We start from the raw sequence: 25,729 nt of genomic DNA, 5'->3' as shown, positions 1-25,729 counted from the left end.
TGGATGGAACACTTGTTGTTCTTCCATGTTGATATGCCTAGCTGAACTTTTACAAGCTGGCTGGCCAGCCCTGACACTCTTGGTTTTATTTTGGTGTTTGCTTCACCCAACATCAATGCAAACTTTTATTGCCTTTAGTAGTCATGGGCTTGAACTCCAGTCCACTCAAAGAGTATGTGCCACTGCACTCTTTCTCCTGACCACTTGGCTTACTATATACTTTCATCAATATCATTGTTGAAAACAACAATGGGTCCAACCAGGGCCGTGCTAAGCCATTTTAGTATCTGAGGCAAGAATGAAAAATTGTGCCCTACTGTTAATGATGGCAACGTCGGCAATTATTTAATCTTATTTTGATGCCCCTTTCAGCTTTTAACCTGAGGCAAGCGCCTTGTTCACCTCACCCTTGGCACGGCTCTGGGTCCAACACCGAATCCTGGAGGACTCCACTAATAACATTAGTCCATGAAGAGCAGTGTCCATTGATTACCACTCTCTGTCTTCTCCCACTCAACCATACTTTTATTCATAGCAGCAACTTTCCCTTAATGCCACACTGCTCCAATTTGTAAAGCAGTCTTTTATGTGTAACAGTATTAAAACCTTTCCTGAAATCCAAGTATATGACATGAAAATTATTTTTTTGCATCCAGTTCCTTTGTGGCATCTTCATAGTATCCAATCAAATTAGTCAGACAAGACTTCCCCTTAACAAACCCATACTGTGTCTGAACTGTAACTGCAATTTTGTCTAGTTGATCCTGCATTGCTTTTTCTTTAACCAGCAACTCCATTTTTTTTTCTCTGGAACAGAAGTTAAACTAACATATCTGTAAGTTCTCATTTCACCCTTTGATTCCTCATTCCTCCTTTGTGAATTGAGGATACATTTGCACATCTCCAGTCCATGGGGACCTCCCCTGAATCCAAGGATGCTCTCATAATTATGGCTAAAGGTTTGCTTATTAAAAAAAAAAAAAAAAAAGTCTTTTTCTGCCTCCCTTAATATAACTGAATAGATCTCATCGACCACAGGTGCCTTTCTTATATTTACCTCCACCAATTTGTCCTCCACTTTCTTCTCACTTATTACAAAATCATTTAGTTCCCTGTTAGAGTTTGTTAAACTTCTGGACTTCACTTCCATATGGAATTCCTTATGTGTGAATTCCTTATACAAAATAAAATACTCATTCAGTTTGTTAGCTACCTGAGCAGGATCATCAACAGTTGAACCATCTATATCAATTGGACCAATCTGATTCATCTCCTTCTTTCTGGAGTTTACATAAGTAAAGAAGTCTTTGCTGTTTTTCTTTGCATCCTTTGCCAAAGATTTCTCATAATCTGCCTTCGCTTGCCTAATCTCCTTTGTGACTTGATTACAAACTAGCTTCTATATATGATAGGCCTCTGTTTCGCCTTATATTTATATGTATCCCATGCATTTTTCTTCTCTGCATGAGTCTCATTAGTTCTCTGATATCCATTTAGGCCTAAAACTTGAACAGTATTTCTTGGTTAGTATGAAAAGCCTAGTAGTTTTCAAGATTAATTGCTTGAATGCCTCACGTTTAAAATTTGCTGTTGGTAACATCATCAATTGGTCCTGCTGTATTGAATTTAAAAACTGTCTGAGGCCACTGTAATCACCTTTACAAAAGCGAAAACCTTTTCCTTTACTCTTGATGGTAGTTACATCTTTAAGTAAATTCTACATCAGTACACTGTGATTACTGTGTCCTGGTGGTTCCTTTCTCTGCAGATTCTTAATGCATGAATAATCACTGCTGATAATCAGATAAAGAGTATCACTCCCTCCCAAACATGCTGCTGTAGAAAACAGTCATCTGGTAAATCCACAAAAGTCTCGCTAGTATCTGAGTGACCAAGCCACAAGTTACATTCAATATCTGGAAAGTTAAAATCCTCCATTATAAGACAATCTGATTTCCTGGCCCACTCTATTTCTCTGTACAGTTGTTCGGTGAGATAGGTGATCCATCCAAATAGCTGGTAAGCTTCATCATTTCTTAAATATTAGTTCAGTTCCTGAAATTTTTGATCATACCTTGTAACTTGGGTGTGTGGCTTGTGGTGAAACAAGTTGAATGGGGATAATACAGATTGATTACATCAGTTTTATGAATGGTTCAGTTCCAAAGCAAACTTAGTACATGACATTGTTTAGTATTGGAGAGTTTTCATCTGAATGGATATGTAAATTGTAGTCCATTATCACATTAGCCAAAATCACAATAGAAGTAGCCTCCATTGAAATAGTTTTATGACTGGCATTCCTGAAAGAACCTTCAATACTAAGCAGTATCTGCAGTTGTTGCTGCATGTTTGGAACCACATATGGATAAAATGCCACTGATAGCGCCAAGTTAAATCTACTTTCAGCAGATGGAGTTCTGTCCTGATAATGGATTGGGTGAAATGAACCAATTAAGTGTTTTTTTTTTTCACCACCAGAGCTGCTGAACTTCTCATCTTCTAGAGTTTTTTTGCCTCTGGAATTCCCTTAAAAATCTCTCCTGCTTGGTGATTGCAAATTTTGTAGTCAATGAACAGGACACATTTAAGATTTCCTGTTTATGCAAAATTTGCACTAGAAACTTATGGCATATAACATTTGCTCAGACATTACTTTAACATTTGCTTTAGTTCATAAATTGCTGTATTATTTCTTCACATTCAGTTTAATCATTAAGTAAGGTGCTTGCAGGCAGCAGTTAGTTGCACCTGATCATATTTAGCTTATTCAATAGAGATTTTTAAAATTTTTAGTAGAGAAATTGTGGGGAAATTTGTTCAAGCAGCGTTTTTAACCACTTAGTGAACAGAGTAGTTTTAGAGTGCAAAAAGAACAAAAAAATTGGAGTTGGTGCACACCTGCAGCTCATGCACATTCTCACTAGCTAAAGAAGTCAGTTTTAACAATTTTATATTAGCTTTATATTAGATTTTTGAACATTGTTTTATATTAGATTTATAATACTTTGAATGTTTTTTATATTAGATTTATAATACTTTGAATGTTTTTTATATTAGATTTATATCACTTTGACACATGTTTTGTTATAAGAGTGGATGTATGGGACACGTTATTTTACTTTTTTAGCTTGGATTAGATATTGAAGAGTTAGAGGATGTTGAAGAAGATGCAGGACTTGGTAATGGAGGGCTTGGAAGATTAGCTGCGTGTTTTCTTGATTCTATGGCGACACTTGGTCTTGCAGCTTATGGTTATGGAATAAGATATGAATATGGTATATTTGCACAGAAAATTGAACATGGTGAACAGGTGAGAAAAATAATTTGAGTTTTATTGTACTTATAATTTGAATTTAACACCTTCCTGCTGGATGAAAAACCACATGACTTTAAGAACCATTTTTTTTCCAATTTGTTGGAAGAAAAAGGATATACTATAGTTGGCCAACAACTTTCACCAGTGGTTGACTAATTCTGCCATAGTGAGAAAAATGCTCAAAAATGTCTTTCCCTCCTCAATCTAGATTGACTCAGTCGTGAATTAAATTCATTAAGGTCAAGCCAGTAGCAAACATGGTAAATGATTTAAACCATTTAACTTATGATAGACATGATTTATGATATGGAAGATAAAATTTACAGTATGTTCATATAAAAATCAGTGTGAAACATTGATATATATATATAAATCAGATGTTAAAATTTTTTGGATAATTATAATGTGAACTAGATAATTTTATTTGCAGTGTTAACTTTTTTTCCCTCCAATGTTTGGAAAAGAAAGTTCAGTTTGTCCATGCATGTATGAAATGTGATCTAGAAGATTCCCTATGATATGCTTGCTTTGCTTTTTGCTGAATTGAATATATTATCTTGCTTTATACTGAATTGAATTTAGTGTTTATTTCATGCTGGCATCTTCAAAGAAGTTCCCTTACAACCTGAAACAATAAGTCCAGTGGTTCTGTCATTGTTAGAAGCATCTATGAAGTCTCAGGTTTTGTAGACTGTATTTTGCAAGTACAGTCTGTGGCTCTGCTTGAATTGTAATGAGGTCTTCAAATATCCTTTCCTTCAGTTTTTAGTAGTGGCAAATCAAGGAAGCAAGCTTATACAGCACCAAAACAAAAAAAACTCACCTATCCATCTCATCTAATAATTTGTCAAATTCTTCCTTAAAAAATGGAAGAATTTGACTATTCAGAAATTTGTTTCAACAATTAACCATCTTCTGCATTTTCACACATCTGCCTTGCAGCCAACCTTCCTCATTTCAATTTATGTCCCCTCTCTTCATGTGGGATGTCTGAGCTTAGTTAATCTGATCAAAGCCTTAAAAACCTCAGTCAAATCTCTTCACAAGTGCCCAGTTTACAATTGCTGCACTTTGCACAACTGAAGTATCTCTTGGTAAGAGTACCCTTTTGTTCTCCCTACAAAACTGATTCTTGCACTGCATCTATTGGAACATGTAGCAACAGCCTAGAAAGCAAAGTGTCAGGGATTTCAAGCCCTGCTCTGGGTCATCGTGGAACAAGTAATACATGAGCTGTGTTATGGTAACTAAAAGTAAGAACATGTGCATCTATATTTGTAGGTACACTAATGCTTGGAGCATTGTAAATAAATTTGATGAAGTAGTGATTAAGTCATCAAATGCAGACATTATTAGGGATAGTGGAGGCTGGTGTCACTCAGACATAAGTGATGCTGAATTTGAATATGAGGAGTACAACGTACACAGGAAGGGTGAAGGGATTATACTCTTAGTTAAAGCATATTAAATCTAAGGCAGTGCATCCAGTCAGCATGGATGACCAGTGCAATATTGAATCAATCTGGTGTGTTATAAGCACTGGCAAAACAAAATTGAGAGCAGGAGTGTGTCATATGCCTGATGACTGTGATGACAAACAGTTGTACAGAGAAGTAGAGCGGGCCAGTAAATCAGAATATCTTATAATGTGGGATTTTAACATTACAGGTGTTGATTGGAATTTGTGGATTGGTCACTCACACTCTAGGAAGAATTTTAATTTTGTATTGAATGACTGTTTTCTACAGCAGCATGTTAGAGAGTCAACAAGAGGAAGCAGTACCCTTGATCTGGTTACAGCAGTGATTCTACATGCATTAAGAATCAGAAGGTGACAGATCCACTAGGTGGCAGCAACCACAGTGTACTAATGTGGAATTTAATTAAAGACATAACTACTGTAGAGGATAAAGGGAAAGGCTTTTTCTTTCGTAAAGGTGAGTATAGTGGTCTCAGACAGTTTTTAAATTCTATACAGTGGGACCAACTGATGATGTTACCAACAGCAAATTTGGGAAGCATTCAGAGAAGTAATCATAGATACTACTAGGCTTTTCATATCAATGAAGAAATACTGTTCAAAGTTTAGACCTAAATGGCAGATAAACTATCGAGACGTGGTAGAGAAGAAAAACGACTCTGATTGATAATGCAGTCATATATGGCTGACATTTTTCTAAAATTTTCTAGAATGATCTCCAAAAATTTGCATCATTCTCTTATTCTAGATCTTTTTGCAAGCTTATACAATGCGCATGTGCATATGTACTATATATAAGTAGTGGCATCACTTACTTCCAAAGGTAGTCTAAGTTCAGCTTCTTCTTAAGTATGGGTGTATCCTTTTTGTGATTTTTTTTTCTCAGTGATCCCTTTATTACGAGTGAAAATAGTCTCGGTGATCCCTTTATTACGAGTGAAAATAGTCTCGGTGATCCCTTTATTACGAGTGACAAAAGTAAGTGGTGTGATACCAAGCCAAAGTAATGTAAATGGTTGAAATTAGAAGAGAAACTTGAAATCATCAAATACTGTGAAGAAGGTGCTTTGTTTGCCAATCTTGCACGAGACAAAGAAATAGATGAATCAACTATAAGAAGAATTGTAAAAGAAAAGAATCAGTACAAAGAGTATGGAATAGTTACCAACTCTTTTGCCTCGAAAACAATCGTAAAGAAAAGGAGCTCTCTAATGGTAAATATGGAATGTCTGCTATCAATATGGATAGAAGGTTGCAGTCAGAAGTGAATCCCATTAAATCAAATGGAAATTGTAACGAAAGCTATGAGTCTTTTCAATGCACCTAAAGAAAATGTAATGGAAGAAAATTACAGAGACAGGACAACTGATTAAACATTTTTGGCAAGTTGTGGTTGGTTCTTTCATTTTAAAAAACGCTCAAGAATTCATAATGTCCATATTGTAGGCAAAAGAGCAAGTGCAGACAAAGATGTTGCCGAAAAATTTCCTAAAGAATTTATAGAAATTATTCAGAAAGGTGGGTACAAAGATAACCAAATTTTTAATATTGATGAAATGGGTTTGCTTTGGAAAAAAATGCCTTCAAGAAAATGAAAAAACTCAACCAGGTTACAAGGTATCAAAAGACAGTTTTGCTGGGCGGAAATGCATCTGGAGATTTTAAATTAAAACCCATGCTTGTATATCATGCGAAAAAGCCCCAAGCACTTAGTGGTTATACAAAGAAGGCCCTCCCAGTTGTTTAGTGTTCAAATAAAAAAAAGCTTGGGTAACGAAAACTTTGTTTGAAGAGTGGTTTAAAACTTACTTTTGTCCTGCGGTTGAACGTTACTGCAAAGAAATAACATGGATGTTATTGGATAATGCACCAGGGCATCCAACCGGACTTTGTGACTTTAATGAAAATGTCAAAATTCATTTTCTTCCACCCAACACTGTCTCTACTGCAACCAATGGATCAAGGTACCATTGCCACTTTTAATGCATATTGTTTGAGACAAACTTTTTGTCAATCATTAAAGGCGACAACTGGAGATGCTGCACCATCTTTGCCTAAATTCTGTAAAAATTACATCATCAGAAATGCTATTGAAAACATAAATGAATCGAGGTTTGAAGTAAGCAAGATTAACATAACAGCAGTGTGGAAGCAAGTTTTGCTTCGTTGCAAAGTGATTCCTGCAGCTTTGAGTCTGAAATTCAGGATGTTTCCGAAGACGTCGTCAAAATTGCAAACAATCTTGGATTCGAGTCTTTGAAAATGACTAACGTTTGTTTGTTTGTTATTTGGTTTTTAGGAGCATTAGCAACTAAGGCCATATTGCTCCGGGATATGCGGTGGTCATTCCCTGACTTTTCCACATCCTCCGTATTTGGTGGTGACGGGCTCGAACCCCGGTCTAATCAAGAAGCGTGTGCAACGCACTGCTGCTCCTTCCCACCTGGCTAATGTTTGAGAGTGCATTGATGCCTATTCCCAAGCTCTTGATAATGATACTTTCCGTAACTTAGACCAAGAACAGGCATATCAGGAAGCAGGAGGAAGTCCAGAGTGTAACAAAGGAGCTAGCAAAGTGTGAGAAAAATAATTTCCCTCACAGCTTGATAAAATGTTTAGGGCAGTGGAAACTGCTTCAGACTTAATTATGAATCATGATCCAGACGTAGAGCATAGCATTAATGCCCAATGAGTGTTATAAAATTCCATTCAATGTTACCGAGAACTCCACAAAGAAAAGAAGAAAAACAAAATGGTGTACTTAGATTAAATAGATTTTTCTTTAATCAGTAAAATTTTCTAGCTTTCATTTTTTCAAATTAAATTGTCGTTTTTCTTTTTCAAAATAAAGTTTATCAATTAATTTCGTTCTTAGTCTAGCTCATTACTATTTGTATTTATTATTTTTTTAACTAATCATGCATAATTATTTTTACAATAAAAAATTCTTATGATACCCACTCCACTAATAACTATTTCCAGTTTAGTGCTGATTCAGTCAGTGCAGTAGTTTTTTCCAGTGCATTAACTGCACTGTGCAAGGTATTGCTGTACTTGGATTTCAGGGAGACTTTTGATACTGTTTTACGTAAAAGACTGCTATAAAAACTGGAGCAATATGGCATTAGGGCCAAGTTACTGCTGTGGATAAAAGGATAGCTGAGTAAAAGAAGACAGAACGTGGTTATCAGTAGGCATTAGTGGGGCCCCCCAGGGTTCAGTGCTGGGTCAATTGTTGTCAATATTTATTAATGATATTGATGAAGGCATAGCAGACTTAACATCGAAGTATGCAGATGATACAAAGGTTGGCAGGGTAGTTAATGATAGTAATCAGGCTGAGCTACTGCAACAAGATCTAGGAAAATTAGGTCAATGGGCTGAGTAATGCCAGCTGAAGTTTAACATTGACAGATGAAAGGTATTGCATATGGGTAGTGTACTTATCAATAACTTATCAATTATGTGGTACTACACTCTGGATAGTGGAAAATGAAAAAGACCTGGGGGTAATTGTGCAATCAGACATTAAATTCTCTCAGCAGTGCAGACATGCTGCCAGGACAGTTCATCAGGTTTTGTCAGTGATATACAGAAACTTTGCTAGCAGAGATAAGGAGATGATTATCTCCCTGCACAAGGCCATGGTTAGGCCATATCTTGAGTACTGTATACAGGTCTGGAGGTCACACTTTAGGCAGGATGTAGATATGCTGGAATGGGTATAGAGAAAGGCAGGCAGATTGGTGAAGGGAACAAAACGGTGCTTTTACCTAGAAAGAATAAGCATTAGTTGAGGCATATGATGCAAAAAAGCAAGGTTATAGAGTATCAGCCAAAAAAATAAATAAATAAATAAAATCTACAACTGTCTTTCCTCAATTTCAATCTATGCCCCCTCAGGTTCTTAATCTGAGCAAGTGGAAGTATTCCATTAGCATTGAGCCTGCTCAAACCATTCAAAGCCTTATACCTCAATCAGATCATCTCGCAGGTGCCTAGTCTCAAGATGCTGCAACTTACAGAATTTAAGCCTCTCCTGGTAAGAGAATCCCTTTGTTCCTCTCACCAATCTTGTTGTCTTTCTCTGTACTCGTTCCAGCAACTCTACAACCTTCCTAAAATGAGGCCACCAGACTTGTATGTAGTACTCAAGGTGTGGCCTGACCATTGCCTTATGCAAAGGTATAATCACCTCCTTGTCTCTGCTAACAAAATTCCTATATATCAGGCACCTCCGTAGCCAGGTGGGCAGGAACAGCAGTGCGTAGCACACGCTTCTTGATTAGACCGGGGTTCGAGCCCGTGACCACCAAATACGGAGGATGTGGAAAGGTCAGGGTATGAAGTTCTCTGAGCAGTGCAGATGGGCTGCCAGAGAGGCGCCTCCATAGCCAGGTGGGAAGGAGCAGCAGTGCATAGCACATGCTTCTTGATTATACCAGGGTTCGAGCCTGTCACCACCAAATACAGAGGATGCGGAAAGGTCAGGGAATGACCACCGCATATCCCCGGAGAAATATGGCCTTAGTTGCTAATGCCCCTAAAAAAAAACCAAACAACAACAACAACCCTATATATCATTGACAAAACTCCATGACCTACTCTGGCAGCTTGTTATTGTTTGTTTGTTATTTGGTTTTTAGGAACCGTTAGCAACGAAGGCCATATTGATCCGGGATATGCGGTGGTCATTCCCTGACCTTTCCGCATCCTCTGTATTTGGTGGTGACAGGCTCGAACCCTGGTATAATCAAGAAGCATGTGCTATGCACTGCTGCTCCTTCCCACCTGGCTATGGAGGCGCCTCTCTGGCAGCCCATCTGCACTGCTCAGAGAACTTCATATCCAACTGCACAATTACCCCCAGCTCTTTTTCATTCTCCACCTCACTGAGTGTAGTACTACACAATTGGTACATTTCTCTTGGGTTACTGCTACTCATATGCAGTACTTTGCATTTGTCAATATTAAACTTCAGTTGCCACTAACCCATCTACCTAACTTTTCTAGATCCTGTTGCAGTAGCATACTGTCTTTACTATCATTAACAACCCTGCCAACTTTTGTGTCATCTGCAAACTTGGACATTAAGTCTGATATACCTTCATCGATATCATTAATAAATACAAAAAAAGCCATAAACCCATCACCGAACCTTAGGGGACTCCACTAATAACATTAGTTCACGTAGAGAATGTCTCCCATTTAATCCTCCCTTTATTCATTGCAGCAACTTAATGCCATACCGCTCCAATTTGTACAGCAGTCTTCCATGTGCAACAGTAGTAAAAGCTTTCCTGAAATCTAAGTATATGATATCAAAATTATTTTTTGCATCCAGTTCCTTTGTGACCACATTGTAGTATCCAGTCAGATTGGTCAGACTTGACTTCCCCTTAACAAATCCATGCTGTGTCTGAACTATTACTGCAGTCTTGTCTAGGTGATCCTGCATCACTTCTTTAACCAGTGACTCCATTATTTTTCCCAGAACAGAAGTTAAACTAACAGATCTGTAATTATTTACATCACCCTTTGAACCCCCTTTGTGAATTGGGAATACATTTGCACATCTCTAGTCAATGGGGACCTCCTTGAATCTAAAGATTCTCTCATAATTATGGCTAAGGGTTTGCTTACTTCCCTTGCTGCCTCCTTCAATATAACTGGATAGATTCCATCTGCACCAGGTGCCTTTATTATGTTCAGCTTCGGCAGTTTCTCCTCCACTTTGTTCTCCATTATTACAAAATCATTTAGTTCCCTGTTAGAGTTTAGTAAACTTCTGTCCTCCCCTACCTTACAGAATTCCTCATGTGTGAATGTAGATACAAAATACTCATTCAGTTTGTTAGCTATCTGAGCAGGATCATCGACAGTTGAACAATAAAAATATTTCTTGGCTAAATGCCTAAGAGTATGAAAGAGTTTGTTTATGCATTGGTACTGCACATACATCAGTTCTGCTACCCAGGTAGTATGACTGCATTGTTTAAATATATCTCATTTTGTTAATCAACATTCACAAGTGGTCAAGGTATTGTGCTGCTTTGAATAAGTAATTTTTCACCAGTGGAGAAGTCTAATGTTACTTATTCTTGGCGGATACCACCACCCAGCCGGTACCGTTTCGAAGCTTTTTTTGGTTTACTCATCAGTTTTTTTTTTTTTTTTTTTTTTTTTTTGATTTGGTAGTTGTTGGCGCATCGGCTTCTGTGGCCATATTGCACCTCCCAAGGTTTTTGCAGTACTTTGATCCAAGCCCGAGGCGGGAATCGAACCCGCGACCTTGGGGTTGCCGGGTAGGTACTTTACCCACTCGACTAGCCCGGTCGGCACTCATCAGTGGGTGGACAGGTAACCCATGATTTAACACGTCTTTAACCCATGATTCCATTATTTTCCCCAGAACACAAGTTAAACTAACAGGTCTATAGTTACTTTTGTCATCTTTTGAACCCTCTTTGTGAATTGGTGATACATTTGCAATAGTGACAACCCAGTTATGAAGTATAACTCCACAATATGAGAGATGCTTGATGGCGTGCATGGTTTAATCTAAAAATATTTCTTGGCTAAATGCCTAAGAGTATGAAAGAATTTGTTTATGCATGGGTAAGTGTATTGATGTCTAACGGCATGAGGGGTTCCCCCATCTCAGCCTTTATGCAGGTACTGCACATACATCAGTTCTATTACTCAGGTAGTATGAATGCATTGTTTAAATATATTGTTATTATTATTAGCCATATGGTGTAAGGAAGCCCGAGGCTTATGCTTCACTAGCCAAAAAAAATTCCCGAGTTACCCTGAGAGAGGGGGGGGAGAGAGAGAGAGAGATAGGGTCAAGAGTAGAAAGGAATCACCAAGAAAGAGAAGAATGATGATATCCAGCTCAGGACCCTGGGTGTGCCAAGCCCATACTCACCAGATGTGAGCCCCTGGGGTATATATCATATTGTGAATCAACCTTCACAATGAGTGGCCAAGGTATTGCACTGCTTTCAATAAGTAATACTTCAGTGGAGTAGACTAATGTTACTTATTCTTGACATATATAATGTTACTTATTCTCAGCCACTGGTTGTAAAAGTTGATTCACAATATGAGATATAATTAAACAATGCATTCATACTACCTGGGTAGTAGAAATGATGAATGTGCAGTACCCATGCACAAACAAACTCTTTCGTACTCTTAGGCATTTAGCATTAGCATTAGTAGAGGCATACGATGCAAGGAAGCAAGCTTATGCAGCATCAGCCAAAAAAAAACCCTTCCATTTTGCCCCTCCATTTGTTCCAAATGCCTGTCCAGCTCAGACTTAAATTTATTTAGGCAATCAACTTCCACACCAAAAGATAGAAGCCTGTTCCACCAATCAACTATCCGCTGGCTAAACGCAAATTTCCGCTCATCTATTCTACAACTGTCTTTCCACAGTTTGAATCTGTGTCCCCTCAGGTTCTTAGTCTGAGCAAGCTGAAGTATCCTCTCAGCATTCAGCTAGCTCAACCCATTCAAGGCCTTATACACCTCAATCAGATCACCTCGCAGGTGCCTACTCTCCAGGTGCTGCTATTTGCAGAACTTAAGTTTCTTGGTAAAAGAACCCCTTTGTTCCCCTCACCAATCTTAATGCCTTTCTTTGTACTCGTTCTAGCAACTCTACATCCTTCCTAAAATGAGGCCTCCAGACCTGTACACAGTACTCTAGTTGTGGTCTGACCATTGCCTTGTATAATGGGATAATCACCTCCCTGTCCCTGCTAGCAAAATTCCTATATATCATTGACAAGACTCCATGATCTGCCCTGACAGCCCCTCTGCACTGCTCAACAAAATTCATATTTGACTGCACAATTACTCCCAGGTCTTTTTCACTTTTCACTTCCCTGAATGTAGTACTACATAGTTGGTACATTTCTCTTGGGTTATTGCTACCCATATGCAGTACTTTGCATTTGTCAATGTGAAACTTCAGTTGCCACTTTTCAGCCCATTTGCCTAACTTATCTAGATCCAGTTGGAATAGCATACTGTCTTTACTGTTGTTAACAACCCTGCCAACCTTTGTATCATCTGCAGATTTGGACATTAAACCTCACATATCTTCATCAACATCATTGATAAATATACAAAACAACAATGGGGCCCAACACCAAACCCTGGGGAACTCCACTAATAATATTTGTCCACGAAGAGCAGTGTCCATCGATTACCACTCTCTGTCGTCTCTCACTCAACCATCCCTTTAACCATTGTAGCATCTTACCCTTAATGCTATTACTCTCCAATTTGTACAGCAGTCTTCCATGTGCAACTGTATCAAAAGCTTTCCTGAAATCCAAGTATATGATATCAAAATTATTTTTGGCATTCAGTTCCTTTGTGACCACATCATAGTAGCTAATAAAATTGGTCAGACAAGACCTTCCTTTAACAAACCCATGCTGTGTCTTAATTATGCTATTACTGCAGTCTTGTCTAGATGATCCTGAAATGCTTCTTTAACCCTTGATTCCATTATTTTCCCCAGAACACAAGTTAAACTAGCAGGTCTATAGTTACTTTTGTCACCTTTTGAACCCTCTTTGTGAATTGGTGATACATTTGCCTCCGTAGCCGAGTGGTCAGGAGCGGTAGTGCTGTAGCACATGCACTTTGAGTAGACCAGGGTTCAAGCCCCTGACTGGACCAGCGTGGTAGATTATGGTCCATTTCCCTCAGCATGAATTGTTGAGGAGGCTCTATCCTGCAGTGGGTTGATAATGGCTGCACTTTTGCACTCCTCCAGTCCATGAGGACCTCACCTGAGTTCAAGGAAGCTCTCATAATTATGGCTAAGGGTTTGCTTACTTCCTTTGCTGCCTCCTTTAATATAACTGGATAGATCCCATCCACTCCTGATGCCTTTTTTATGTTCAACTTCAACAATTTCTCCTCCTCTTGCTCTCAGTTATTACAAAATCACTTAGCTCCCTGTTAGAGTTTGATAAGCTTCTGGCACTTCTCTCATTGAATAACTCCTCATATGTGAATGTAGATGCAAAATACTCATTCAGTTTATCAGCTACCTGAGCATGATCATCAATAGTCAACCCATCTGTGTTAAGTGGCCCAATCCGATTCATCCCTTTCCTTCTAGAGTTTACATAATAAAGAACTCTTTGCTGTTTTTCTTTGCATCCTTTGCCAAAGATTTCTCTTAATCTGCCTTCGCCTGCCTAACCTCTTTTGTGACTTGATTACAGACTAGTTTATTCCTGCCATAGGCTTCTGTGTCATCTGATAATTTATATGCATCCCATACATTTTTCTTCTCCGCCAGAAGCCTCATTAATTCATCTGAAATCCATTTAGGCCTAAAACTTGAACAGTATTTCTTAGTTGGAATGAAGAGCCTAGTAGCATCCAAAATTAAGTCCCTGAAGGCTTCCCATTTAAAATTAAACATTGGTATCATCATCATCAGTTGATCCCACTGTACAGAATTTAAAAACTGTCTGAGATCTCTGTAGTCACCTTTATGAAAGCAAAACATTGTGATCACTGTCACCCAGTGGTTCCTTTATCTGCAAATTCTTAATGCATGAATAATCACTGCTGATAATCAGATCAAGAGTATTACTCCCTCTGGTTGCCTCTTGAACATGTTGCTGTAGAAAACAGTCATTCAATAAATCCACAAGTCTTGCTAGTGTGCGAGTGACCAATCCACAAGTTCGAGTTAATATCTTTAAAGTTAAAATCCCCCATTATAAGACATTCTGATTTACTGGCCCACTCTGTTTCTCTGCATAAATGCTCATTATACTCATCAGATTCATTAGGCCTATAACACACACCTACTTTCATTTTTCCTTTCCCAGTGCTTTCTCAGTTTCACACCAAACAGACTCAGACATTGCATTGTCCACCAACATCAATTGGATGCACTTCCTTAGATTTTATGTGTTCCTTAACTAACAACATAACCCCTCCTCCCTTCTTGTCTTGTCTATCGTTTCTGTACACATTGTACTTCCAAATTCCAATTCTGCACTGCTTATGTCTGTGTGACACCACGTCTCTGATATCCCAAAAAATATCTGCCTTTGATGTCTTGACTAGCACTTCAAACTCATCAAATTTATTAACTCTACTCCTAGCATTGGTGTCCATGCAAGTATACATGCACCTGTTTCTACCCTTACTTTCCCTAACACAACCCATGTACTTATTGTTCCACTATAACTCCCAGCAGTCCTGGAATTCTCCATTGCTTTGCTTTCCAGGCTGCTGCTCATTCTAATAGAAGCAATGGAAGAATCACTTTTGCCTATGCCTGCGGCCACTGTTAACCTTTTAGTCTGTATATCCCCCCCACAAGTTAGCAGTTTTCTGACCCACCTTACGCTGCCTTGATAGCATCAGCAAATATTCTTGCACCCTTTCTATTTAAGTGTATCCCATCCCTGTAGAAGCAGTCTCTCCTGTCAACAAACACAGACTAGGCTGAAAAAAATTCTACCCCTTGAGCCTTGCAGAATCTCTCCAGCGCCGAATTGATCGACAAGGCTCTCATCATATACTCCCTCCTATCGTGTCTTTCCAATTCAAACCTAACTCGCTACATTTTTTCAACATTGACCTGTACTTGTTGAATAAATCTTCAGGTCTCTTACTCCAAGAAATTTACTCCACTTAGCCAAGAAATATTTTTAGATTAAACCATGCACACCATTAAGCATCTCTCCCTATCCCTTGAGCCTTGCAGAATCTCTCCAGGGCCAAATTGATCGACAAGGCTCTCATCATATACTCCCTCCTATTGTGTCTTTCCCATTGAAACTTAACTCGCTATCTTTTTTTTTCAACATTGACCTGTACTTGTTGAATAAATCTGCAGATCTCTATCTCCAAGAAATTTACTCCATTTAGCCAAGAAATATTTTTAGATTAAACCATGCACACCATTAAGCATCTCTCCCTATCCCTTGAGCTTTGCAGAATCTCTCCAGGGCCAAATTGATCGACAAGGCTCTCATCATATACTCCCTCCTATTGTGTCTTTCCCATTCAAACTTAACTCGCTATCTTTTTTTCAACATTGACCTGTACTTGTTGAATAAATCTGCAGATCTCTATCTCCAAGAAATTTATTCCATTTAGCCAAGAAATATTTTTAGATTAAACCATGCACACCATCAAGCATCTCTCCTATTGTGGAGTTATACTTCATAACTGGGTTGTCATTTTCGCAACAACAGAGTACTTGCGCACCCACTGATGAGTAAGCCAACAGGCTTCAAAGCGGTGCCGTCTGGGTGGTGGTGGTGGTATCCTCCAAGAATAAGTAACACTAGTGAATTAATAACATTATGGTAACATTAGGGAATAAATAACATTAGGTTATTGTGGAAATAACCTCAAAACCTGATTTATGGAAACTCTTTTGAATTTCTCTAAAAACAAAAAAATTAGCTTTAATGCAAGAGCATTTTAATATATTTTATGTAATGTAGTGAAGCCTTGGAATAAAGAGTACTTAGGAAGAGTGCCTACAAACACCAAATGAAGAGTACCTAGGGCCAACAAACACCACAAGATAGTTCTGGAATCATTGCCTAGGAGGATTGCTGCTATCATTACTAAAAGAGGGCCAACTTGCTATTACCTGTATTATCTTATGTTATATTTAGGGCAGCAAATTTTTATTTCAAATAACATCCGGAACTTTTTTAGAATGATCATGTAGACTATTAATTTTTTCCTGTTTTACTTTTTTCAATTAATACAGTTTAAAATATTAGTAAAAATAAGAATTATAATAATTAATTTCTTATATTGAATTTCATATCTGTTGACATTGTGTTAGCATTTTCACTAGTTAAATAAATTTTTTGCATTTCTTTAACCAGATTGATTAAAGAAATGCAAATAGTTGATGCATGTTCTTTTTTCTTAATTTTTTATTTATTATATGTACATATAAATTTTAAAAAATTGAATTATTGTGTTCTTGGATTTAGAATATAAGTTTAATTTACAGGTGAAGGTAGCATGATTTTGTTTTCTCTGCTATTTTTTTAAAAATCTAAATGCACATTTTAATTATTCCTGGAATTTTTTGTAACTAAATTTTTTCTTTGTAACAATTTTTAGGTTGAGGAACCTGATGACTGGCTGAGGTATGGTAATCCCTGGGAAAAAGCTAGGCCAGAATTTATGTTGCCAGTTCACTTCTATGGTCGTGTTGAACATTCAGGTAAAGGAGGATGTGCATGGGTAGACACTCAGGTAAGTTGATTATAGCATATTTGCTTTTATTGCTGATCATTGATTTTGTTCACTACTTGCTTAACTCTTTCATCACAGTATGTCAATAATAGTAATAATAATTTGAAAGAATTCAGCAATGATATCAGGATGGAATTTGGTCTTTACAAATGCAATACCCACGGATTGCATCAGAGGAAATTAGTTGGCCGAAATTACCAGCTACAGACTGGTAAAGAGATTGAAGCCATGACAGGGGGGTGCCCTACAAATACCTAAGGATAATGCAGACTCAGAACAAGGAGATCAAGGCCTACCTGACTGAAAAATACCATCAAAGAAAAACTGAATAGTGAGAACACAGTTAACGTCATAAAAGCCTGTGCAGTCCCAGTGCTAACTTACTCCTTTGGGATCATAGACTGTACTAACACCGAGCTGGAGGATATCATGAGAAAGACCAGGACAGTGATGATTAAGAGCTGCCAACACTACCCAAAGTCAGCCATGGAGAGACTGACAATTGCACATGTAGTTATTTATGTTATTTGACATTTATGTAGTTAGCAAAAGCATTTAGTGGAAAGGGGCAAGGATCAGTAATGGGTGGGAGATGCATTGATTTCAGTAACTTATGATATTCCCTTATATGGCATGTGATGCACTTTCAACATGATGTGGCATGCTGCAAAGGTTGGTAACCCTGATTATTGCTTAGCATATGTGAGTGAGGTCTTAAACATGTCACTAGAACTTTTCCTTTATTTCCATGGAAAAAAAAAAATAATAATAAAACACCACTTCCTTCTATAAACCATTTTCTGGAAATGACAATGGAATTACCTTGTAGCTGTGCCTTACCTTCATTATATAGGACACTGACTACCCTCATTGTGCTTTTTCTGAGATCTATATGTGCAACAATAAGCAGCATGATCATACTGAATTACTAGTATTAGTAATTGGAGAATCAGTAATACCCTCTATAAATCAATGAGTCACCAGTTAAAAGAGAAAACATCTCTTTGGTTGTAGGTTTTGATAGCTAGTGACTTGGCTCTGTTAAAAATTGTACTGTCTTTGGAGCAGGCCATGTCGTCACATAGATCCAGTGCGTTTATCCAAATTTTGTAAAGGTAGCTCACTTCTGTGTTTCATGCTGTATGGTAGTTTTAATTTGTTATAAATTTTTAGTCCTGGTGAAATGGGTACAAGACAGAAGAGGATTTTGTGTACCGTGTGCTTTAAATTGAAGGTGTTAAATTGTGCAGAAGAACATGAAAACGGAGGGGCAGTTGAAAGACATTTCGGACCTCCTCCAACTGAGAAAAGATACCTTTACTTGTGAATTGGTATTTAAAATATATTTAGAGAATTACAGCTTAAGGGCTTCTAGTTATCCAAATAACAATCACAAAAATAATAAATGCAAATAAATTTAGTTATCTTTGTAAAGAATTTTTGACTTGTGATTTCAAATATATGCAATAAATATTTTTTTCCAAAATTCTCCTTTTAAAATCTGGTGTCTTCAGTAATGTAACTAGAAAAAGTGAGCCCCAATGCAAAGTTTAGTGTGGACCCCCCTGAAAAATTGGTGCAATAGTAATACTATACTCAATAATAATGACCCCACAGTCACAAATTCTTAACAATTGCCCTGGAAGCAGCAGCTATGATAATACCATTTCACCTGTATTCACTGCAGTTTTGCTTGTGCTGTGCAGCTAGCTAACAATAAAAAGTCTCAGGGCAGGTATTTTTCATGACTTCAACTGGGGCAAATAATTTTTTTCGCATGCTCCGTGCAAAAAAAATGATTGTTTGCAGACAGTAAATTTTATCATAAACATAACTTAATAGATATTCCACTGGAGTGGAAAATATCTGTGGGCCAAATTTCATTAAAGGTTCTAAGGAGGCAATCAACAGAACACATTTGCACTTATGACCACAAACTGTGGTACTGTATCATTCCCTGCTGTTATTGTTGGAGACAATGCATTAGATGTTAGCTGGACTTCTGTAAATTTGATATTGGCTAACACGTCTGAGTGATGTCTCATTGGTGTGAACAGATGGCACAAAGGTAGAAATCTTATAATATACTGTATCTATACTTCTGGATCAAAATCATGTGGAAAGATTACTGAACATTCTGAAAAGGGGTGTTCTTCCTTTATCAAGAGTGCACTGGTTGTAGGTTTTGATAGCTAGTGACTTGGCTCTGTTAAAAATTGTACTGTCTTTGGAGCAGGCCATGTCGTCACATAGATCCAGTGCGTTTATCCAAATTTTGTAAAGTTCCTGTTTGTGCACAAATTGTCCATCAAGTTTTTTGAGTCCACCATGCTTGTGTTCTTGCTGAGACATATGGTTCTGGAGGCAGCAGTATTTACTTCAAAGTTTAGTCATCACATTAAAAACATGATGACAAGGTCTAGGTTGCAAAGAGCAGAGGATATTGCATGGGAAGCAAGAGGGAGCATAGGTTAACTTTAGAATGTTGAAAAATGCTGGACTGATGATTTTCTGGTCAGTCTTTGCTTTGGAAGATGAAAATTTTTTAATGTTGCTGGGAGACAAATGGCCAAGGGGTGATGGTCAGAACTGAAGTAAGTCACAGGACAGGTATTTTTCATGACTTCAATTGGGGCAAATAATTTTTTTCGAATGCTTGTGCGAAAAAAATTATTGTTTGCAGACAGTAAATATTATCATAAACATAACTAAAAAAAACTTACCTTTTTACTCAATCAAATTTTTTTCCCTTTCGGTCGTGTGCTACGCACCGCATTGGCTGCATTGGCATAGTTATGCCACTGGTTGTCTTATTTTGTTCAGTGTCTCATATCATTTGGCAAATGCAGTAATTAAACATATTGGGAAAGTATATGGAAAATTAGTAACGTTTTCACAATATCACAAAAGAACGGATATACCTGAAGCACTCCATGTGCTGTAATGATCATTTTATTTACCTCCTACTTGCAAGCAGCAAATGTTAGGATCTGATTTGTTCCCTTTTTTTTTTTTTTTTTTTATTATTATTATTATTATTATAAAAATACTATTTGTGTATGTTATTTCCCCTGGTTTTTTTTTTCTTTTTCCTGTTAAATCTGTTTCTTTTTCTTTTTTTTTTTTTTTGAAAATAATAAATAGAATATGAAAATAAAAATACTTAATTCTGAAAACTGAATACAGTTTTCTTGAAGTACAGTAGAATTTAAATACTGCTGCCTAAAAGTTTTAATAGAACCAAGCGAAAAGGTCTACAATGTTGCAGAATTACAGGGATATTTCAATGTAGTAATTTAAATGAAATCAAAATTATACTTTACCTGTGTTTGATTTTATTCATGGAGAGATTTTTTGGGCTAAGGTAAAGAAAGCCTGCACGAGAAGCATGCAAAAGTTCAATGAAATTTACCGGTAAAAGTACTTTGTCGTAACGGCATTTGTATTGTTGCTCACTCAGTTTGTTTGTTGTTTGTTATTTGGTTTTTAGGAGCATTAGCAACTAAGGCCATATTGCTCTGGGGGATATGTGGCGGTCATTCCCTGCCCTTTCTGAATCCTACGTATTTTGGTGATCGCGGGCTCGAATCCCAGTCAAATCAAGAAGTGTGTGCTATGTACTGCTGTTCCTGCCCACCTGGCTACGGATGCGCTGCTCGCTCACTTGGTAAACAGACAGTGGGTGTTATTGGTCTGGCGTAGAAGTTGAATCCCACAGGAGCTTGAAACCCTCCCGAAGTGGAGGGGGTAACCTGACCTTTTTTCTTTAGAACCACTAATTGAATTAACTAATTGAATCACGAACAGAGTCATATTGTAAGTTCTGGCATCGTAAAAAATGTTCGTAACGTAGTTTCACCGGTAAACTTTTTTGAAGTTTGCCATGCTTCTCGTGTGGGCTTCCTTTGCCTTTTTTTTTCTTAATAAACAGTTTATCCACTAGTCCACCAGTGATCCTAAAGAAAAAAGATCAGGTTACCCCCTCCACTTCGGGAGGGTTTCAAACTCCCATGGGATTCAATTTCTACTCCTGACCGATAACACCCACCGTCTGTTTACCAAGCGAGCAACAATACAAATGCCGTTACAGCAAAGTACTTTTACCGGTAAATTTCATCGAACTTTTGCATACTTCTCATGCAGGCTTTCTTTACCTTCACCACTTTTTGTTCTAACTGAAGACTGAGCATTGAATGCTTGGTAAAAGCAACCCCTTTTTTCCTCCTCACCAATCCCATTGCTCTTCTCTGTACTCGTTCTAGCAGCTCTACATCCTTCCTAAAATTAGGCCTCCAGACCTGTATGCAGTACTCAAGGTGTGGCCTGGCCTGACCATCACCTTATACAAAAGGATAATCACCTCCTTGTCCCTGCTAGAAAAATTCCTGTATATGATTGACAAGACCCTATGAGCTGCTCTGGCAGCCTATCTGCACTACTTAGAAAACTTCATATCTGACTGCACAATTACTCCCAGGTCTTTTTCATTCTTCATTACCTTGAGTGTAGTACTGCACAGTTGGTACGTTACTCTGAGGTTACTGCTACCCGTATGCAGTACTTTGCATTTTTAAATGTTAAATTTCAGTTGCCACTTCTCAGCCCAACCGACCAACTTTTCTAGATCCTGTTGCAGTAGTATACTCTCATTGCTGTAACCTTCATATCGTCTGAAAACCTGGACATTAAGCCTGATATATCTTCATCAATATCATTTATAAATATAGAAAAGAATGGGTCCAACACTGAACCCTGGGTGACTCCACTAATAACATTACTCCACAAAGAGCAATATCCATTTATTACCACTCTCTATCTTTTCCCACTCAACCATTCCTTTATCCATAGCAGCAACTTGCCCTTAATGCCACACTCTTCTTGTTTGTATAGTAGTCTTCCACGTGCAACAGTATCAAAATCTTTCCTGAAATCCAAATACATGATATCAAAATTATTTTTTTTTATCCAGTTCCTTTGTGACCACATCATAGTATCCAATCAAATTGGTTAGATAAGACTTCCTCTTAACAGACTCCTGCTGTGTCTGAACTATAACTGCAGTCTTGTCTAGATGATCATGCAATGCTTCTGTAACCAGTGACTCCATTATTTTCCCCAGAACAGAAGTTAAACTGACAGGTCTGTAGTTACTCATGTCTCCCTTTGATCCCCCTTTTAAATTGAGGATACATTTACGCATATCTTTTCCATGGGGACCTCACCTGAATCCAGGGATGATGTCATAATTATAGTTACGTGTTTGCTTATGTCTCTTACTGCTTCCCTTAATATAACTGAATAGATCTCATCCACCATAGGTGCCTTTCTTATGTTTAACTTCAATTTTTCCTCTATTTTCCTCTCAATTATTACAAAATCAGTTAGCTCCCTGTTAGAGTTTGTTAAACTTCTGTCCTTTACTTCTAATGGAATTCCTCATGTATGAATGTAGAATGTAGATTAAAAATACTCATTCAGTTTGTTAGCTATCTGAGCAGGTCGAACCATAGATATCAAGTGGACCAATCTGATTCATCCCCTTCCTTCTAGCGTTTATGTAATCAAAGAATTTTCGTAATCTGCCTTCTCTTGTCTAACATCTGTTGTGACTTGATTACAAACTAACTTATATCTACCATAGGTTTCTGTGTTGCCTCATAATTTATATGCATCTATCTCATGCATTTTTCTTCTCTGCCATGAGTCTCATTAGTTCATATGACATCTATTTAGGCCTAAACCTTGAACAGTATTTCTTAGTTGTTATGAAAAGCCTAGTAGCTTCCAAGATGACTTCCTTGGATGCTTCCCATTTAGAATTTGCTGTTGGTAACATCATCAGTTGATCCCACTGTTTACAATTCAAAAACTAGCTGAGACCACTGCAGTCACCTTTATGAAAGAAAAAATCCTTTACTTTACTTTTGATGGTAGTTACATCTTTAAATAAATCCTGCATGTATACATTGTGATCACTGCCACTTAGTGGTTCCTTTATCTGCAGATTCTTAATTCATGAATAATCACTGCTGATAATCAGATCAAGAGTATTACAAGTTCTAGTCAGTATCTGGGAAGTTGAAATTCCTCATTATGCTATTCTGATTTACTGACCCTCATTGTACTCATCAGACTGATTAGGCCATAACACACTCCTACTTTCATTTTTCTTCCCCAGTGCTTATTTCACACGAAACCGATTCAACATTGTCCTGTCCACCCATGTTAACTAGATGCACTGCCTTAGATTTTATGCATTTCTTAACTAACAGCATAACCTCTCCTCCCTTCCTATCCTGTCCATTCTTTCTGTGCACACTGTACTTCCCAAATTCCAATTTGGCTTTTCTTTATATCTGTGTGACACCAAGTCTCTGATAATGCATCAGTATCTGCCTTTGATGTCTTGATCTAACATAGCCCATGTATTTGCTTTCCAGGCTGCTGCTCATTCCAATAGAAGCAGTGAAAGAATCACTTTCACCTCTGCCTATGGCTACTGTCAATGTATTAGTCTATCTGTCTGTCCCCCCCCAAGCTAGCAGTTTTCTGACTCATCTAATATTGTCTCAGTAGAATCAGCATATATTCTTGCACCCTTTCTATTTAAGTGTATCCCATCCCTGTAGATGCAGTCTCTCCTGTTAACAAGTACAGACCACACTAAGAACAATTCTGCCCCATGAGCCGGCACAATCTCTCCACGGCCATATTGATTGACAAGGCTCTCATCATATACTCCCTCTTATTGTGTCTGATACATTCATTGCAGATACTTTCACATTCAACTCTAACTCACGACAGTTTTTTTTTTTTTTTTTTCAATATTGACCTGTATTTGTTAAGTAAGTCCGCAGATCTCCTACTCTTAATGTCATTAGTGTCAATGTGTATAACAACATCACCTTTTGGCCCTTGAAGGATGATATCTGCTCCACAACATCAATTTTTGTTCCTGGCAGACATGCCCTGGTCCTGTTCCACCTATCCCTTTTGCATGATATATTTCCTGTTTCCCCGACAATAGTTCCCGCTCTCTCTTTCAAAATAGTCCGAACACGTGCAGCCACCAGGCAACATCCATTTACTGTCCGACTTCAAACTTACAGAACCAACTTTTCATCTTCTTCGTTTATTCATTCAACTGCCATTTTCTGGAACAACCTTCCTTCATACGTATTTCCTGAAAATTACAGTCTACAGAAGTTCAAGTCCAATGTCAACAAATATCTTCTTTTGTCTTCTCAACCTCCAACCCAAGCACGGTACTAAGTACTATAGGTTCTAATACCTCTCATGTTTGGGGTTTACATAAAAAAAAAAAAAGTCACCGACAATAACTAGCTCCTGTGGGACCAGTGCCTTCTGCCTTGAAGATTGCCGCTGTGTTGCCTGATGCACAAGAGTGAGCTCTGGTGTTGAGTTAGGCAGGTGAGAGTTTGATGGGTCCCCATTTTAATTCCTTCGAGGTCAACCACCTTCCTCTTCACCCATCAGGATGCTTAGTTGCTGCCTAATTTCTTTACATGCTCTCTGCACTTAGCACACACAAAGACATCCTCTTTGTCTTTGTGTGTGCTAGATCATGTCCTGTTCCAGGGGAAGGTCTGCAAACATATCACAAGTTGCTTTTTAGGCTGTGATGCAATGGAGAATTGCCCCATCTGGTTCTCCCCCGAGCCACAGCACCCCCTACTTTGTTCCTCGTTGCTTTGCTGCTCTAGTGTAGGGCACAAATTTGTTTAATTACAATTTAATTAACAATGAATATGAATAAGATTAATAAATTTAAATGATTAATTGACAATACTGCACTAAGTTAATAGATAGATTCCTAAATTCAGTGATACATATTACGCTATCTAGTTTTACGTTATACCTTACGCTAAAAAAGTTTGGGATATACTTTACGATATATTGTAATGATCACAGTGTTAAATTAGTTATATTCTTAGCTAAACACGAAAAGGTATATGACCAACAAGCTACTTATTTATCACAATTAAAACCCTACTATTCCTCTGCAGTACTGTTTCCATGTTATGATATTTGTGCCAAAACACCGATGCAATAGCAGCACAAATAGTTAGTTGTAACTTAACTAAACTTGCTCTACCTACCACTCACTCCATAACTATAACAATGGCAGCAAGATTAAAATGATACAAAGGTTCCATGTATTAAGTTGTAACCTACAAAATGTCTAGCTAAATTAAAAATAAAATAATGAGCATGACTAGGACTATAAGCTACTTATATAGGATGATTTAATATTACAATAATGTCAACAAAATAACAGAATTCTTCAAAAACTGATTGTTTCCTGGAGTTGAAAATTCTCTATGCAGTGCGTGGATACTCTCGTCCAGCTGTAATAAAATGTATATGCCTAGTAGCATTTATGTTTAATCAGAATTGTGATTGTTCTTTTGTTTTAAAGAAATTATCTGCTCTTATTGTATTATTTTCTTTCCAGGTTGTTTATGCCATGCCATATGATAATCCTGTACCAGGGTATCGCAATAATTACGTCAACACAATGCGTTTGTGGTCTGCTAAATCTCCCCAAAACTTCAACCTTAAATTCTGTAAGTACATTTTTTTTAAAATACAGGTAGTTCTTGACTTTATGAGTTAATTCGTTC

The 25,729-nt window shown here is 37.7% G+C and overlaps 1 protein-coding gene across 1 annotated transcript in view; it reads left to right on the top strand.

The window, feature by feature from the left end:
• Positions 1-25,729, top strand: part of LOC150084884 (glycogen phosphorylase-like) — a 227,805-nt gene that overhangs the window by 40,651 nt on the left and 161,425 nt on the right. The window contains exons 3-5 of the mRNA XM_090376683.1: positions 3,131-3,313; positions 16,950-17,084; positions 25,561-25,672. Coding sequence (XP_090232809.1) covers positions 3,131-3,313; positions 16,950-17,084; positions 25,561-25,672 — 430 coding nt within the window. The remainder of the gene's footprint in view (positions 1-3,130; positions 3,314-16,949; positions 17,085-25,560; positions 25,673-25,729) is intronic.

The sequence above is a fragment of the Mastigoproctus giganteus genome, chromosome 6 (genome assembly GCF_048544385.1).
Source record: "Mastigoproctus giganteus isolate SK-2022 chromosome 6, ASM4854438v1, whole genome shotgun sequence".
NCBI classification, from domain to species: Eukaryota; Metazoa; Arthropoda; class Arachnida; order Uropygi; family Thelyphonidae; genus Mastigoproctus; species Mastigoproctus giganteus.
Note: the sequence above shows the minus strand (reverse complement) of the source record. Positions and strands in the feature narration are given on the sequence as shown.